The sequence below is a fragment of the Suncus etruscus genome (assembly GCF_024139225.1).
Source record: "Suncus etruscus isolate mSunEtr1 chromosome X unlocalized genomic scaffold, mSunEtr1.pri.cur SUPER_X_unloc_3, whole genome shotgun sequence".
Lineage (NCBI taxonomy): Eukaryota > Metazoa > Chordata > Mammalia > Eulipotyphla > Soricidae > Suncus > Suncus etruscus.
This window is the reverse complement of record NW_026060323.1, coordinates 385933-402754: the sequence shown is the minus strand read 5'-3', so window position 1 is coordinate 402754 and position 16822 is coordinate 385933. Positions and strand designations below refer to the sequence as shown.

General features: G+C 44.8%; 1 protein-coding gene across 1 annotated transcript in view; it reads left to right on the top strand.

Annotated features, from left to right (window-relative positions):
• The window catches only part of LOC126000613 (TPR and ankyrin repeat-containing protein 1-like), a 58205-nt gene extending 41716 nt beyond the window's left edge, over window positions 1-16489 (top strand). Inside the window, 7 exon segments of the mRNA XM_049767823.1 lie at window positions 2002-2090; window positions 5918-6021; window positions 6126-6258; window positions 9482-9627; window positions 10672-13718; window positions 15119-15217; window positions 16276-16489. Of these exon segments, the coding sequence (XP_049623780.1) occupies window positions 2002-2090; window positions 5918-6021; window positions 6126-6258; window positions 9482-9627; window positions 10672-13718; window positions 15119-15217; window positions 16276-16376 (3719 nt within the window). The 3' untranslated portion in view covers window positions 16377-16489.
• Window positions 16490-16822: the final 333 nt, after the last annotated feature.

The following is a 16822-nucleotide window of genomic DNA, read 5'->3' as shown; positions in this document are numbered from 1 at the left end:
ATAACCAAAACAACCAATGCTGGTTTGGATGTGAGGAGAAAGGGACTCTTTTTCTGGTGGTGGGAATGTTAGTTGCTCTAGAACTTTTAGAAAACAAAATGGACATTCCTCAAAAACCTAGAAATTGAGCTTTTATTTGACCTTGCAATACTACTCCTGGAAATGTACTTCAGAGGTCCCAAAATATAATGCAGAAAAGGCATCTGCATCTATATTTATTGTAGTAGCAGTACTCACAGTAGCCAGAATCTGGAAATAACCCAAGTGTCCAAGAACAGGTAAGTGGATAAAGAAACTATGGTACATATAATATACAATGGAATATTATAGAGCTACTAGGAAAAGTGAAGTCATGAAATTTGTTTATACATGGATATACATGGAAAGTATAATGTTATGTTACATGAGTCTGGGGGAGAGGGAAGACAATGACTATACTCATATATGATATATGGAAAAAACACAGAATAACAATAATGTCAATGACAATAGAAATGATGGGGGAAGTATGCTTAGGACAGAGAATAGAGAAAGAACAGTAATCATTGGAAATGATCACTCTGGACAAGAACTGGGTACTTAAAGGTCATGAAGTATATGCAGTAATATTATTCAAACCATGGTGCCTAAATGGCAAAAAAGGGCAGAGAGAGAATGAGAGAGAAAAAAGAGAGAAGTGTCTTTTAAAGGCAGGCTAGCTGGAGGTGAGATGGGAGACTGGAGGGTAACTAGGGAAACCGATGGCAGAAAATGAACACTACTGAAGAGGCGGAGTTTGAAACATTGTACGACTAAAACTCAACTATCAACAACTTTTTAACTCATGTCTCTTGGAAATTTAATTATTTTTTAATTTGAAAATAAAACTAATTGGAAAAAAGAAAACTACAGGAACTTGAGCGGAAGAGTAGTATAGCAGGTAAGGTGCTTGCTTTACATGAGGTCAACCCAGGTTAATTCCTGCCCTGAGCTCTGTCAGGAGTGATTCCTGAGTGCAGAACCAGGAGTAACCCTCGAGCTGCCAGGTGTGTTCCCCCCAAAAAAATACATAAAAATAAAGTGAGAACCATGTGCATGGGTTAGAGGGCATATGTCCTCAAATAAGATTCACTGTTTTGAGCTTTTGGAGGCCCACGGGCAATATAAAGAATGTGTTCTCTTTTTGCCACAGTCTTTCTGCTTCCAGAAGTCTGTCCTGGAGGTAGTCTTTTTTTGTTTGTTTGTTTGTTTGTTTGTTTGTTTTTGGGTCACACCCGGCGGTGCTCAGGGGTTACTCCTGGCTGTCTGCTCAGAAATAGCTCCTGGCAGGCACGGGGGACCCAACCACCTTTGGTCCTGGATCGGCTGCTTGCAAGGCAAACACCGCTGTGCTCTCTCTCCGGGCCCCCTAGAGGTAGTCTTATATAGATTCTCATGGTTTGATATATATAAGCACATATATATGACAGCCTTATTTGTAATGAAAAGAAAGAAAAATTACAGTTGAAGCCAAACTTTGTATCTATGATACAATAGTTCACAGAATTGCAACATGGTTTTGGGTCCCTAGTTGCACCAGGTTTTAAGGTGTGCAGAGAGCAGCATGGGGAGGGGTCAGGAGCTGCAGGCATGACTGTGTTTTTGTGTCTGCTAAACAAAACTGACACATGGGCAGGAGTGATAGTACTTTGCTTAGGGTGCTTGCTTTGCATGTGGCTGACCCGAGTTTGATTGTTGGCATCCCATTTGTCCTTCAACCTGCCAGGAGTAATCCCTGAGCTTGGAAGCAGGAATAAGCTCTGAGCACTGGGGCTGGGTATGGCCCCAAAATGAAAGAAAAAGAGAGAAAGGAAAAAGAAAAGGAAGGGAGGGAAGTGAGAGGGAGGGAGGGAGAAATTCTTGAGGAGAGGTGGGTCAGGGATTCAACACACGTATTTCCATGGGCAACTCCATAAAAACAGTAGCTTTGAGTGAGTGAACAAGCACCAAGTCAAGAAACCCACATTTCTTTTTTCATTTTAGACTTTGATGATAGCATGTTTGTTAAGATCTCAACTCCTGAAGAGTGGATTGCTCAAGGTGAATATTATGCTAAACACCAGTGCTGGAAGGTAAGGAAGCAACCAGGCCATCCATCAATCAGGGCAACTGCAAGAGCTCACAGATCAGAGGGTGGTATGTTTGTGCCACTTCAGTATGCTAGGTAATCCCATGGCTCAGTCCTGCTGCTTCCCTGTATATGTTTGATAGTTCCATTAGAGCCAAACACCAGCATGTGCTGATGGGAAAATGGAGGGTTATTGTCTCTACCCGACCAAGGAATGCCTTTATTCTGTTCCCCTTCTGTGCTATATTGTTTTGGGTGGGGAGAGGGGAGCATACCTGACAGTGCTCAAGGGTGAATCTTGGCTCTGTGCTTAGGAGTCACTCCTGATGCTCAGGGGGCCTAATGGGATTCCAAGGATAGAACCTGGGTTGGCTACATGCAAGGCAAATGCCCTACCTACAATACTATCTCACCAGCTCCTGTGCTGTATGTTTAAAGGGATTTTTATTTTTTCCAATCATACTGCATTTTAGCCTGGTGGCAGGCTTCCCAGAGGTGTTTGGGGGCTTGGAGCCAGTCCTGATGGTATTCAATACAATAGTGTCCATCTGATTGTTCAGTGGGGCCTGATACACAACTGCTTAGAAAGGGAAGTTATAGGGGTCATGGCATCACATTTTAAAACAGTACAGATTGGTTCTCTGATTTGTATTCAGTTTGATATGACATAGACTCCACACCCATCTGAGCCTGGTGAATGTGGGATAAGGTTTCTCACTAGATAGAGCTGATCTATTTCTAGACAGAAAGTACATTAGTGAATTTAAGCAATTGTCTTACAGGAAAATGTGTCTCTGCAAATCTCAGAATTTTGAAACCAGTATGAAGGGTCCCTTTGCCAACAGACAGTATCTCTTCATATCCTAGTCAGCTACCAAGTGTGTGTCTACCAGGTTGTGTTGGCTTATATAGCTCCATCAATATGGCATTGACACCACCCTGTAAAATGGTGGAGTTGGTGGTTTTATATAGAAGTCTAGTCTTTAGGTTGATTCTGCTGTTCAACATGGGACCAATCTTAGCCCATGGCTTCCTGGTGCCATCTTCAGCTTGTCAGAGAGGCCCCTTGAAAGCTGAATAATTACTATAGGAGTACCATGCACTCCACGTCCCTTAGCGGCATCCCAAGCAGGAGTGAAGGCACTTTTCAGAGGTCTTATCCCCAGAGGGTGCCTCCTTATATTTCTTGGTTAATATTGTCACGTGCCTATGTTTGATGGCAAGGAATTCTAAGAGAGCAATCTCAAGTGGTACTTTCAGTCCTTCTTGGGAAATAGATCCTGCTGTCGGGCAAGGCAGGAAGGAAAATGACCAGGGATCCTAACCTGGCTATTCTGCCCCTAGGAGTAAACTCAGCTGCCAGTCAGCAAGCTTGTCTGCTTCTGGGGCTTGGCTGATTCTTGGATCTTGTGATGGGAGTTCTGAATCACCTGCCTTTTATTCTCTAACAGGTCTGCTGTGACTTGCTCCTATGAGCCTGAGCAGGTTCATCAGTGATGGAAGCACACAGGTCTCATGAGTTCTGGTTTTAGTGTTGGCCCACTATCTCTTCTACAGAAGTTCATTGACCAACACAAGTAACAGCTCAGAGCTAAAGGCAGGAGAAGCACTTTTGATGGGAGAGGTTGCAGAATTTCACTTTAACTTACACATGCACACATTTGCAAACACACACAGACACAAAAATGCAACTTTTTGTTGTTCTTAGAAGGATACATCCAGTGTTGCTTTGGACTTAAGATTATTATTGGTGGTAGTCACGGTAGCAGTGTCATTCATTGTCAGGCTTTGGACTCCAAACCTCACTCTTGAAAATCATGTGTTGTATCCACTTGAATCACATCCTTGGCCTCAGAATTACACATCAAGGGAATGCCAATGGGGGAAGTTCAGGAACTATAAGGGTGAGAAAACAGAATTTGCACTGTTTCTGTTTGGAAAGTACTTATACAAATATGCAGCATTTAGCTGTAAAAGTTGACTAAGCCCCAAAACTTTATTCAGTGTTTATCCTTATTGTAGTTGAAATGAAAACCATGCACTTGGCTGTTGTTTATATTTTTTTTATTGAAGGGAGAATGGGTAGGTAGGAAAAAAGTGAATAGCTAATATGAATATAAAACTGGAAAAACTAAGAAGTCCTTCCATTTATTTCCAATTATTTATTTCTTTTGAATGTTTACATCTAAAATCTTTTTTAAATGAGCCAACAGATGAGAATGGTTCACAAGGCCTTCTCTTTACCTGACTTCATCTGATAAAGGACTTATGAACTCTGGGGGTAGTGTTGTTTGTTTGTTTTTGTAGTTGTTGTTGTTGTAATTTTTTTGTTTGTTTTATTTTGGGTCACACCCGGCAGTGCTCAGAGGTTACTCCTGGCTCTGCGCTCAGAAATCTCCCCTGGCAGGCTTGGGGACCATATGGGATGCCGGGATTCGAACCACTGCCCTTCTGCATATAAGGCAAATGCCCTACCTCTATGCTATTTCTCTGGCCCATGGGGATAGTGTTTTGACTTACCTACCACTGTATTTTGCCTACCACCATACAAATGAAAACCTGTTTTTTTAATAAAATCTTTAGTTAAACACCATAATTACAAGCATGATTGTAGTTGGATTTCAGTCATAAACGAACCACTTGAGTTTTTTTTCCATCCAACAAATTTCTGTTGAGCTATGGAGCAACCAAGTAGGCTTGAGTATGATACAAACTAGACATAAGAAGAGGGCTGAGTTCCATCTTTGGCAGTTATCATAGATGAGAGGTCAGCTACCCCCAGAACCACCTGTTCTGGACAGAGGAGTTTGAAAAGGAGCCATGAATGGAGAACTGCAGAATAAGTGAAATTAGCAAGGTATAGAAAGAATGGAAGAGTATCAGTTTGAGGGAACTGTGCAGACAGAGACCCTGTGGAGGAAATGAGTGTGGCATAGCTCCCAGAGATGAAGTTTTCTGGGGCAGAGAGCCTGAGGGGAAGCAATGCTCTCCTGGCCATTCTACAGGGAAGTGATGCTTCCTCCTTCCCTTGCTCACACTGAGACCTAATCTCTACAAGCTGGATGTCTATGTTATATCTTATTGCCTGTGATTTGAGACCAGTTACTCACTTCTGGTTTTAGAAAAGCAGCTTCCCGCAGGTAGGGGTTGGGATACAAGACTGACATTCCCAGGACACATGTCCTACCTACCTTCAATTTGGTATGTATCCTTATATCCTGAGGATTTGTTTAGTTATGTTCTAAGATACGTTCTGAAACTCTTCTCTTTCTATCTGGGTGACTCTCTCAAGACTGTTTCTTGCATTAAGAAGGATGAAATTTCTTGCCCATGTCTGTTGGAAGAGGAACTGAGGGTGTTATTATGGGATCCTGTGCAGATAGACACTAGATTTCTTTTTTATTGCTTCTGGGGACTTTGAAAATGAACCTATGAATGGGAAGTGTCAGCTGGTGGCACTATTGGGCTTTCTCTGGCTTGCCAGTTTCTGGCTTGCCAGCACGAGTTGGGCCGAGAGGCTTTGTCTGGACAAACACAGAAGTCAACTTCTGCTTCTTTTTTTTTGTTTGTTTTCTTTTTTCTTTTTTTTTTGTTTTTGTTTTTGTTTTTGGGTTACACCCAGCAGCACTCAGGGGTTACTCCTGGCTCTGAGCTTAGAAATTGCTCCTGGCAGTCTCGGGGACTATATGGGATGCCAAGATTCAAACCACTGTCCTGCATGCAAGGCAAATGCCCTACCTCCATGCTATCTCTCCGGCCCCTCAAGTTCCGCTTTTGTTTCTTACACCCTCTGTTAGTTTGCTTGAAATCAAATTCTTTCTCTTCTTGCAGGTCGCAGCCAAATGTTACCAGAAAGGTGGTGCTTTTGAGAAGGAAAAACTTGCACTGGCCCACAACACTGCTCTGAACATGAAGTCCAAGAAAGTCAGCCCCAAGTAAGAGTCTTGAGGAGATTTGCAAGTTTGGTCTGAGGAGAACAGCAGGTCAGAGACATTGGGTCACATTCCATGGAAACTCTGTTTTGTCACCCTCCTTTTAGGGAAAAGCAGATGGAGTATCTGGAACTGGGGAGAACATATCTCGAGTGCCATGAACCCATGCTGTCTCTGAAGTGTCTGAGCTACGCCAAGGAGTTCCAACTCTCAGCCAAACTATGTGAGAGGCTGGGGAAGGTACTGTTGCAGGCAACTGTCAAATCTTGACACACCCTGAATTCTGGCATGGTGGGACACAGTTTGAAGCTAGGTCTAAATGTGGAGGTCTCCCTTGCTGCTTGCCTGACCCTCTGACTATTAGAGGGCACGACTTACTAGGCCATAGGCTATGGAAATGGAATAGAAATCTCTTTGTGAGAAGCCCAAGGCCTCTATTCTGGGAACTAGAATAACTTCCAACTTCTCCACATTCGTTAAACCCTCCTTGCATCCTATCTCCATTCTCAGATGCTACCGTCTTGGACCCCAAGAAGTGCCAATTGCAGGGGGACAGGTCTAGGCCAATCATTTTCTCCCTTTTGCCTATTAGTTGTTTTCATGGTTAAACCAGAGACTCCTTCTTTATAAACTCATGTTTCCTGCACCTTCATCTACCAAACTGCCTCTGAAAGGTCAGGGAAGGCCCAAGAAGGACTCTTGGATGGGTCTATGGTTGACTTTCCTGCTCGAGGTCTTCCTGAAAACTTCCTCCCTCCCACAGTCCCTCCTTCCCTCCCTTCCTCCTCTCCCTCCCTCCCACCTTCCTCCCTCCCTTCCTCTCTCCCTCCCTTTCTTCTTTCCTCCCTCCCTTCCTTCCTTCCTTCTTTCCTTCCTTCCTTTCTTCCTTCCTTCCTTCCTTCCTTCCTTCCTACTCCTTTTCCTCCTCCTTCACCCACCCTTTGACCACTAACAGCCTCTTCTTGCTTTTCCTCTCTCACCATATCCCTTTTTTTACTCAGGCCCAGCCCTAATATATGTGCATCCCTCCTCCCCCCCAAAAAGGGGCCAGATCTTTTGTGATCAGCTAATAACCTAGTCAGCCTGATTCAAATCAACCTGTTTGGCATTTGACAGTGGCCTTTGTCAAAATCCCTAGGCCAGATGGTTTCCCTGTGCCAGCCCCAAACTGTGTGCTTCCCCTGGGTGGGATACAACCTGTGAGAAGAAAATTTCCTGTCAGAGCCCCTCTGTCTTACTTCTTTCCTCTGCCTCTCTTCAGAGAGCAGTGTTGGTTACCCTGGAAACCCCTCCAACTTCTTGCTCTGACTGGCAGGTGCTGATCTCATGGGTCAGTGGGGAAGAAGATACCTCTGTGATTTATGCCTTTCTCATCCCAATTTCTTGCATATTTGGTCCCTTCTGAGTCCTTCAATAACACTTGGGGATTTTTCTTCCTAGTATTTCCCCTGCTAGAGTGGTTAGAGGCACTGGTTAGAGGGGTGTTTTTGATAAGGCAATGTATATCTAGAAGCTCCAAGATCTGTAGGGTTTCTGAAACTGGTTGACCTTACCACACTGCCAGAAATAGAACATTGCTTCTGTTTTGCATTTCTGTGTAGCTCACATCTGCCTAGACCTGTCCCCCTGCAATTGGCACTTCTTGGGGTCCAAGACGGTAGCATCTGAGAATGGAGATAGGATGCAAGGAGGGCTTAACGAATGTGGAGAAGTTGGAAGTTATTCTAGTTCCCAGAATAGAGGTCTTGGGCTTCTCACAAAGAGATTTCTATTCCATTTCCATAGCCTATGGCCTAGTAAGTCGTGCCCTCTAATAGTCAGAGGGTCAGGCAACTCAGATTTATGAGAGAATCTGCCATGTGTATTCATTTTGTCCTATTTTTATTTTGTTTTCTCTCAGAGCTTTAGGAGCAGCCATTAGAGTTGTGATATTAAACATTCAATAACAAATGTACTTCCTGCTACATGCCAGGACCTATAGATGTTTAGTCTCTCAGAAAGTGAGAGCCATTTTGCTTCTCAGAATAATAGCACCCCTTTGTACATGTGGACTCTATGCTCCCCACCTTCTTGACCATGTTCAGAGTTCTCTTAATTTTTTACAAACATTATAAATGTCTCTCACTAGGACTTTGACTCATGCATCTCAGGTTTTGAATGAAGCAGAGTGTCTTCATTTATCACTGATCTTTCAAGTTTTCCTCACTGTGAGTTTACAGTGAATATCCTTTGCTTAGTTGTCTAGGTTTTCAGAAAAGACTCTTTGTAATTGCAGGCTTCTGGACCTGGCTAATTTAGGTTGAGATAAGAGTAGTCAACACAAACCATGGATAGCAATTTAAATGAAAATAAATTTAAATAAAATTAAATAAAAAATGTAGTTCCGGGGCCAGTGAGGTGGCATTAGAGGTAAGGTGTCAGCCTTGCAAGCGCTAGCCAAGGAAGGACTGCGGTTCCATCCCCCGGTCTCCTATATGGTCCCCCCAAGCCAGGGATTTCTGAGCACTTAGCCAGGAGTAACTCCTGAGCATCAAACGGGTGTGGCCCCTCAGTAAACCCCCCCCAAAATGTAGTTCCTTGGTATTCTTTCACATGCTCACTTTTGACACAAAGAATATTTCCATCTTCACAGAATCTTGGACAATCACAGTGTCAACGTTTGCCTTCCTTGTCTTAATTTAAGTTTCTTTTTGTAGTTGTTTTGTTTTGTTTTGGGTCTACATTGTTGATGCTCAGAGTTTACTTCTGTCTCTGCTCTCAGGAATTACTCTTTGTTGGCTCTAGGGATCATAGAGATGCCAGGGATCAAACCCAGTTTGGCAGTATGCAAGACAAGACCCCTATACACTGTACTATATCTATTACCTTAATTGTAGTTCTTATGTCCTCTGTAGCACTATTAGATATGATCAAATCTACCAAGTTCTTCACTCACGTTTGAGTGTCTGGGGTTTTGTCGAAGACTTTCTTTATCTGAACATCACAAATATGTTCTTTTTTTTTTTTTTTTTTTGGTTTTTGGGTCACACCCGGCAGCGTTCAGGGGTTACTCCTGGCTCTATGCTCAGAAATCGCCCCTATCAGGGACAGGGGCTATATGGGATGCCGGGATTCGAACCACCATCCTTCTGCATGGAAGGCCTTACCTCCTTGCTATCTCACCGGCTCCCCACAAATATGTTCTTAAATGCTTTCCTCTAATAGTATTCACATATAGATCTTCAGTGGTTCTGGGGCTTTTTTTTTGTATTTTTGTGTATTTTGTGTATTATATGAACTTGGGATTTAACTTTGCTTCCCTCTATCAGGAAAAAGTCTTTATAATACTACTTATGTTTTGATTTTCATTGGATTCTCACAAGTAACAGATGTGTGATTTTCCTTTTTACTTTTCATAGTGTTGATTTATTTTTAAGATAAAAGTTCTTGTGAATACTCTGAGTAAATTTTTACTCTGTCCTAGATAAGAGATGCCGCCTACTTCTATAAGCGAGGCCACTGCTACAAAGACGCTTTCAGATGCTTTGAGCAGATTCAGGAATTTGATCTAGCACTCAACATGTACTGCCAAGAAGAGCTTTTTGAAGAAGCTGCTATTGCAGTAGAAAAGTAGGTGGCTGTATTCTTTCTTCTCCTCCCTTTTTCTGCTTTCTGGGGCAGCCTGCCCTGAGCAGCATGATCTTGCTTTTCTGTCACCTCCTTCCATTTAGCCCTTGATTGATGCAGGTTTGAGAGCTCCTGAAGAAGTAAACATAACTTTCTCAAAAAGAACACACCGGATATGGGATGCCGGGGGATCGAACCGCGGTCCTTCCTTGGCTAGCGCTTGCAAGGCAGACACCTTACCTCCAGCGCCACCTACCCGGCCCCAGAAGTTGAGTTTTCTATGGCATCATAAGGACATGTCTGTGGCTGGGAAAAAATACGCTTGACCCCATGAGAGTTTCACCAGTGGGGGATGTTTTTCTGGAATGTTCCAGTACCTCAGAAATGTTATATGGGACACATATTTTGATAGGTAGAGCAGAGGGGTGAGTCACTTCCCCAGTTCAGCCCCAGGCACAACTGGAAAGAGAGACAACTTACAGGGACCTATGTTATATGTGAAGCCACCAATAATCATATATAAAAGAGAACAGAGCTGTACCATCACTCTTATCAGATTATCATGCTTTTTTGAAAGTTTAAGGGATTTGCTCTTGAGAGCAATTTTTACTCATAACTTAACTTTTTGCTTTATAGATAATATTTAATTCATACTCAGTACTCACTTGCTTAGATTGCAGTTCTTCTGTATGCCAGTGTTTGATTCCTTTAGAGTAAAGAATTTATCAGTGTAAGATGCGGCATTTGTAAAGGTGATTCTATAAAGTGAAATTCTGTTTGTTCCTATTTGTCTATTTTGGTAAATACCTCGGAGTACTGGAGGTCTACTCATGGCAAGGTACTCCGGGGGCAATGCAGTGCAGGGGACTGAAGCCAAGTTTCCCACAGGCAAGGCATACACTTCAGTCCTTTGAGCTATTTCGCAGGCCCCTTATTTGGTAGTTGCTATCTCCATGTAGGAATTTTACTTACATAGTTCTGTGCTATCTTTTGGAGAGGACTTTCTTCTGGGTAATAATATGTTGGCATCTCTGTCCTGTGTTGCAGGTATGAAAAAATCCTAAGGGCTAAGACCCTCCCCATATCTAAGCTCTCCTATTCTGCTAGTCAGTTTTACTTGGAAGCAGCAGCCAAGTATCTCAGTGCAAATAGGATCAAGGAGATGATGGCTGTGCTCTCAAAGATTGACATAGAGGATCAACTGGTGTTTCTGAACTCTCGGAAAAGGCTAGCAGAAGCAGCAGACCTGCTGAAACGGGAAGGTCGGAGAGAAGAGGCCGCTTTGTTGATGAAGCAGCATGGCCGCCTCTTGGAGGCAGCCAGGCTCACTGCCAACAAGGACTTTCAAGCCTCCTGTCTGCTGGAGGCTGCTCGCCTCAATGTCGCCAGGAATTTGGATGTAGAACATACCAAAGCCATTTTGAGAGAAGCTCTTGACCTCTGCTACCAAACTAATCAGCTGTCTGGTATTGCTGAGGCTCAATTTCTGCAGGGAGTCATCCTGAGAGACTTTCAGAAGCTCAAGGATGCATTCTACAAGTTTGACACTTTAAACCACTCTGCTGGCGTAGTAGAAGTACTCTATGAAGCTGCCAGCCAGTGTGAGGCTGAGCCTGGGAAGGTGCTGGCACTGGCTCCCTCGGGCCTGACTGTCCTTCTCAGCCTTGTCCGGGCCCTAAAAAGAGTCAGTAACAATGCCGAGAAAGAAATGGTCAAGTCTTGCTTTGAGTTTTTTGGGTTTTCTCAGGTAGATTCCAAGTATTGGCAGATAGCTCAGAATGACCCTAGGCCTATATTAAGAGTCATTTTTGACCTGGATCTGAACTTGAAAGAGAAGAAAACCAAAGACCATTTCTTGATAATGACTGACCATGTGAAATTAGCCCTTAACAAACACCTTTATAGTAGGTTGTGTCAAATTACACAGAGCCTGCTTGGGAAAGCCTACCCTGGGGTCTGCTTGAAGTTCATTGTGGGTTTAAAATGTGAGGATGAAAACTGTGAAGATTTCCATAGGCCTTTAAGGCGCTATGAGGCCAAGTGTTTGGTTCAGTCAAAAATGCACCTGGTGGCCATCAGTGGATTGCTTTTGGAGGCCAAAAATTTATTCCCTAAAGTCTTAGTTGAGGAACTTGAAGAAATTGACTATATCTTATCTACTGACACATATGGCCTTTGCAAATCCTTCCTGAATGTCCTCTTCCCTAAGCATTTCCATCAGAGAGTGTTGTCAGAAAACCCCATGGCCTGCAAAGAAATCCTCAAGCCAAATTACAAATCCTTCCGATTCTTTCGGCTTGCCCTGAAAGAGTACATCCATTTCCTGTTCCAAAATGAAACGGCCCGGAGCCGCCGTGAGTCCACAGACCTATGGCTGACCACCATGCAGACTTTCCTTTTGTCCTCCAACTATCCAGAGGAATTTGAAAAGCTGCTCCACAAGGAGGAGGACAACTATAACCGGGAGCTCAAAGCCCTGGAGTCTGAAAAAGAGGACAGGGGCCGGGGTAGGGGCTGCAGGATGAAAGGCATTGAGGGGAAGTTCGGTATGCTGATACCCAACAAGGAGGAAGAGACTGCCGAGAAGACCCACCTGTGCTTCATCCGGCTGCTGGAGAACTGCATGGACCAGTTCTATGTGCACAGGGACCCCGAAAACTTCAAGAGGCTCTTTTATCGCTTCATGAATGTGCTCATCAGAAGATGCAAAGAACCTCTCACCCCCAGCATCGGAAACACGGTGGCCTTGCTTGAGTTTCAGTTCATCAACTGCGGAGCAATTCTGGTCCGCCTTTGGAAGAAAGCCATACTTTGCCTCCCCAAGAGCTACCTTGCGCTCTTGCACTACTGGGAGTTCCTTTTCAGCAAGAAAGACAAAGAGTTTGGGGATGTGTTCTCCATCATTCAGGATTATAAGCCCAAGGACGTGACCAAAGCCATCCAGGATTTCCGCTTCCATCTCTCCTACCTCGTGAAGGTGCTCTGTGGCTATGAGAACATGAACTTCAATGTCCTGCTTGATGCCTTCAGTGGAATAGGTTATGTGATCTCGGGCGAGGCTGAGCGGACATTGGTGCTGAGTTTGGTGATGCTGGTAAATGCCGAGGTGATGCAGCCAGCCTGCAAGTCTTTTCTGTACCACCACTACCAGGAGATCGACACGAGGCTGCACTTGATGAGCCTGGACTGGCCAGACCAAGTGCCAGAGAGACTCCGGAAGGTGGTGAAGCGGGTCTTGATGGCCACCAATGCCAAACTGGTGGCGGAGGCACTGCAGGACCTGCTCTTTGAGCGGGATGAAGAGTACCTGATGGACTGTCGATGGCAGTGGGACAGTGTCCATACCAAAGGCTCCATGGTCCGAGGCCTCTACCACGAGGAGGTCAGGCTGAACCGCCTGCTCTGTGTGGGCCCCATGGACTACTTTCCAGAGTCAGAGTGTGAGTTTGGTCAGGAAGAGACAGATGAGCGAGCATTAGAGGACCGAGACCATCTCCTGGCCACCATCCTCTCCGAGATGCAGAGGAAGGCTTCTGTAAAGAGGAAGCTGAGAAGGGTGTGTCTGGTGGTCTCCCTGTGCATCAGGTGGAGGAGAAGGGTGAGCACCCCAGCTGAGCACTTCCTGGAAGAGGCGAGGGAGCCCTCAGCCAGGCACTTCAAGAAGGCCGATGTGGACAGGACACAGTGTGATCTGTGCGGGGTCAAGTTTGCTCGTGGCCCCGAAGGCTACTTCAGCACTGGGCAAGCCCTCGAGGGTGCCATTGCCAAGGACATGGCCCTTTCTAAGGGCCACCTAGAAGGCAAGGAAGGCCGGGAGAGAAATAGTGAATCTTATGAGCAGCACCTCCACCTTGATGGTCACCAGAGGCAGCAAGTGGCATACCAGAAGTACTTTGACTTTTTCTGTGACAAGGTGGACCCAGCCATCGAGGAAGGCAGGCTGGTGGTCCAGGACATCGAACAGAGCATCTGGATCCACAGCCACCTGGGATCCAAAGAGCACAGCCACATGCTGCAGCAGAAGGTCCAGGAGAATATTCAGAAGGTCTCAGATATGGTGGAGGATCTCTACAAGCGCAAGGCCTGGGCTAGAGGTAAGTCGCCTTCAGAAAAGCCCCACCCAGGGATGTTCCAGTGGTCCTTGGAGAGAACTACACCACAAGTGACCCCAGGCAATAGACTTTTGGCATGATAAAAAAAACAAGTGATGGGGACTGGAGTGATAGCACAGTGGGAGGGCATTTGCCTTGCATGCTGCCGACCCCGGGCAGACCTGGGTTTGATCCCCAGCATCCCATATGGTCCCCGACCTGCCAGGAATGATTTCTGAGCACAGAGCCAGGAGTAACCCCTGAGTGCAGCCAGATGTAGCCAAAAACAAAAACAACCACAAAAAACTCAAGTGAGGAATGTGGGCCCTCAGATTATAGCAAACGTCATTATTTGGACCATCCCCACATTTCCCTATCCGCTCCCCAGTTGTGGTGACTGACCTTTGTCCAGAATGGAGGATGGTCCCTCCTCTTCCCCACAATATAGTTAAGAAGACAGCTCGCAAATATGTTTCATGGAAAACATAAAGGGAGAATGTTTTAAGTGTTCATTTCTCCTGATTTTTTCATTCAGTGATCATCTCGTGAGCACCTACTATATACTAAGAGCTTAGCTAAGGGTTGGAGAAAGTTAACTGGTTTCTTTTGAGGACTTTTTTTTGGTGGGGGCACACCTGGTGACTTACAGGGGTTACTTCTGGCTGTGCACTCAGAAATCGTTCTGGGCCCGGGGGACCATAGGACGGGGGGGGGGGAGGTTTGAACCCAGGCTTGTCCTGGGTCAGTCATGTGCAAGGCAAATGCCCTACCACTGTACTCCAGCCCTCTTTTGAAAACCTTTAAATCATAGCCAGGGTGAGCTTCTTATAAGAACGATTCTTGGAACGGAGCGATAGCACAGTGGTAAGGCATTTGCCTTGCACGTGGCCAACACAGGATGGACCCCGGTTTGAATCCCAGTATCCCTTATGGTCCCCTAAGTTTGCCAGGAGCGATTTTTGAGCGCAGAGCCAGGAGTAACTCCTGAGCACCGCCAGGTGTGACCCAAAAAACAAAAACAAAAAATTTTCATGAGACCTTTGAATCTGAGATCCCCTAACTTCCTGATTAGCAGCACTTGCGAAAGTCACATCATGCATCTATTAATTTAGCGACATGGCAAATGTTAAAGAATATTGTGATTCATTCTCCTGTCATTACATATTACCTTGAGCAAAAGGTTCCTTCCAGAGCTTTCTATGGGTGGTCTGCAAAGACACCCAGTGGTAGCACTAGGATAGCAATTGTATTGGGGTATTCTCAGGGTGTGATCCCAGCGGTGGCTTTGGACACAGGGAGGCAGAGATTAGACTTGGTAGGGTTACTAGCGTTGTAGGTCTGTTGTGTAGGAGTCCCTGCAGCAGCCCCTTCACTCAGAGTCCCTGTTTTTCTGGTTCTCACAGCGGAAGAGGGTATGACTCGGCTGATCGATAGTTTGATTACATCCGTCAGGGATGCACGGGAGTGGCTGATGAAGACTGAACTCCACTTAAAGGAGGAAGGTAAGGAAGCCTTTAGCTTGAGACAGCCTTGGTGGGTTACTCTGATGGCATTGAGTCAGTTATTAGCAACCTGAGTTTCCCCACCTGAGGCCGAGGGTGATTGGTTGGTTCCAGGTCAATGTCAGTTGCTTTCTTTTAAGTACCTTTTCCCACCTTGAGCTATCTATCATCAATGACAAGCTGTCACTAATGATGGTCAGTCACTACTCAAGCTCAATATGGTGACTCCTAGTGTAGATGTGGCATTGCAAAACCATTCTTTGTTAAATATATTTGCCTTCCTTGGACTGGGAAATAGCACAGTGTGTAGGACTCTTACATTGGAGGCAGCCGACTCAGGTTCAATACTCAGCATCCCATATGTGCCCCTTCTCCCGCAAGCAACGCCAGGAGTAGTTCCTGAGTGCATAGCCAGGAGGAATCCCTGTGTATTGCCAGGTGTGGTCCCAAAGCCCAATATCTATCTATATCTATATCGATTTATATCCATATCATATATATCTATATATCTTCTTTAAGACAATGAGTATTGTCTACTGTGTGTGAGCATTGTTATAGGTTTACTCTTGCATAAAGCAAATAGATTTGTGTACAAAACAAGCTAAGTCAGAGCTTAGATAGTAACTCCAAGGAGTGGAGTGCATACAGGGCATGCCCAAGACTTTGAAGTTTAGCCTCTTAGACTATTGAGCCTTTTATTCCTGAGCAAGCACTACTGAGTATGATACTGCTGGGCCAAGTGTCACCAGATGGCCCACTGTTAGGAAAACTCGAAACAAACAAGTATTCCCATGGAAATTTGCGTGCAACTTCCTAGAGACAGCTAAAGGCTTGTGTTGATAGAATTATGTTTCTTTCCTGGCAAAATTATCTTGCCAAGGTCTGTATGGTACAATGGCTTTCTTATTTGTCCTTTTAATGGTTACCCATCAATGTCAGTATCAGTACTGGGAGGAACACCTTCCACCCTGTTTCCAGTGTCTTTGTAGAAAGCTGTATCTTCCCCCCTAAAATGGCTTTTCTGCACTGTCTTTTTGTTTTTGCATGCTGTTAAGCAGGGATCGTTCAGGAAGATGATTATGAAGATGAAATTGAAGACTTTGGTGAGCTTCGTCCTAGAAGACGTTGGCGGAAATTTGCAAAACAGAGAAGATACTAAGGGACATAAAAGCTGTTGAGTGGCCAGGCAGAGGAGAAAAGAATGTAAATTGAAGTCTGAAGTCGGGGTGTCTACGAACCCCTTTGCTTTTTCTTCTTATTTTTATTATTATTTTTCGTCTTTTATTGGTGGCTTCAGCTCTCTTTCAGTTTCCTCACCAACTGGCCTCTGAAGTGTTTTCTAAGTTCAAGTCTAACAGTGCCACTTTCCCTTAAAGCACATTCAGTTTGACGGTAGCTGAAGGCAACCCTGAGACTTCTTTCCCCAACTCCCTCTGGTTCTCTGGCTTTCAGCCACATGGCATGTGTCAGTGGCAGGATCCCTATCAGAGTTATCACTACCCTAGGCCAGGACATCCCAATATGGTTTCTCTCTTCTTCCACACTGCTACAGCATTAGTAGAACATGAGCTGTGCATGCCCCCAACCATGCCCACATGGAATATA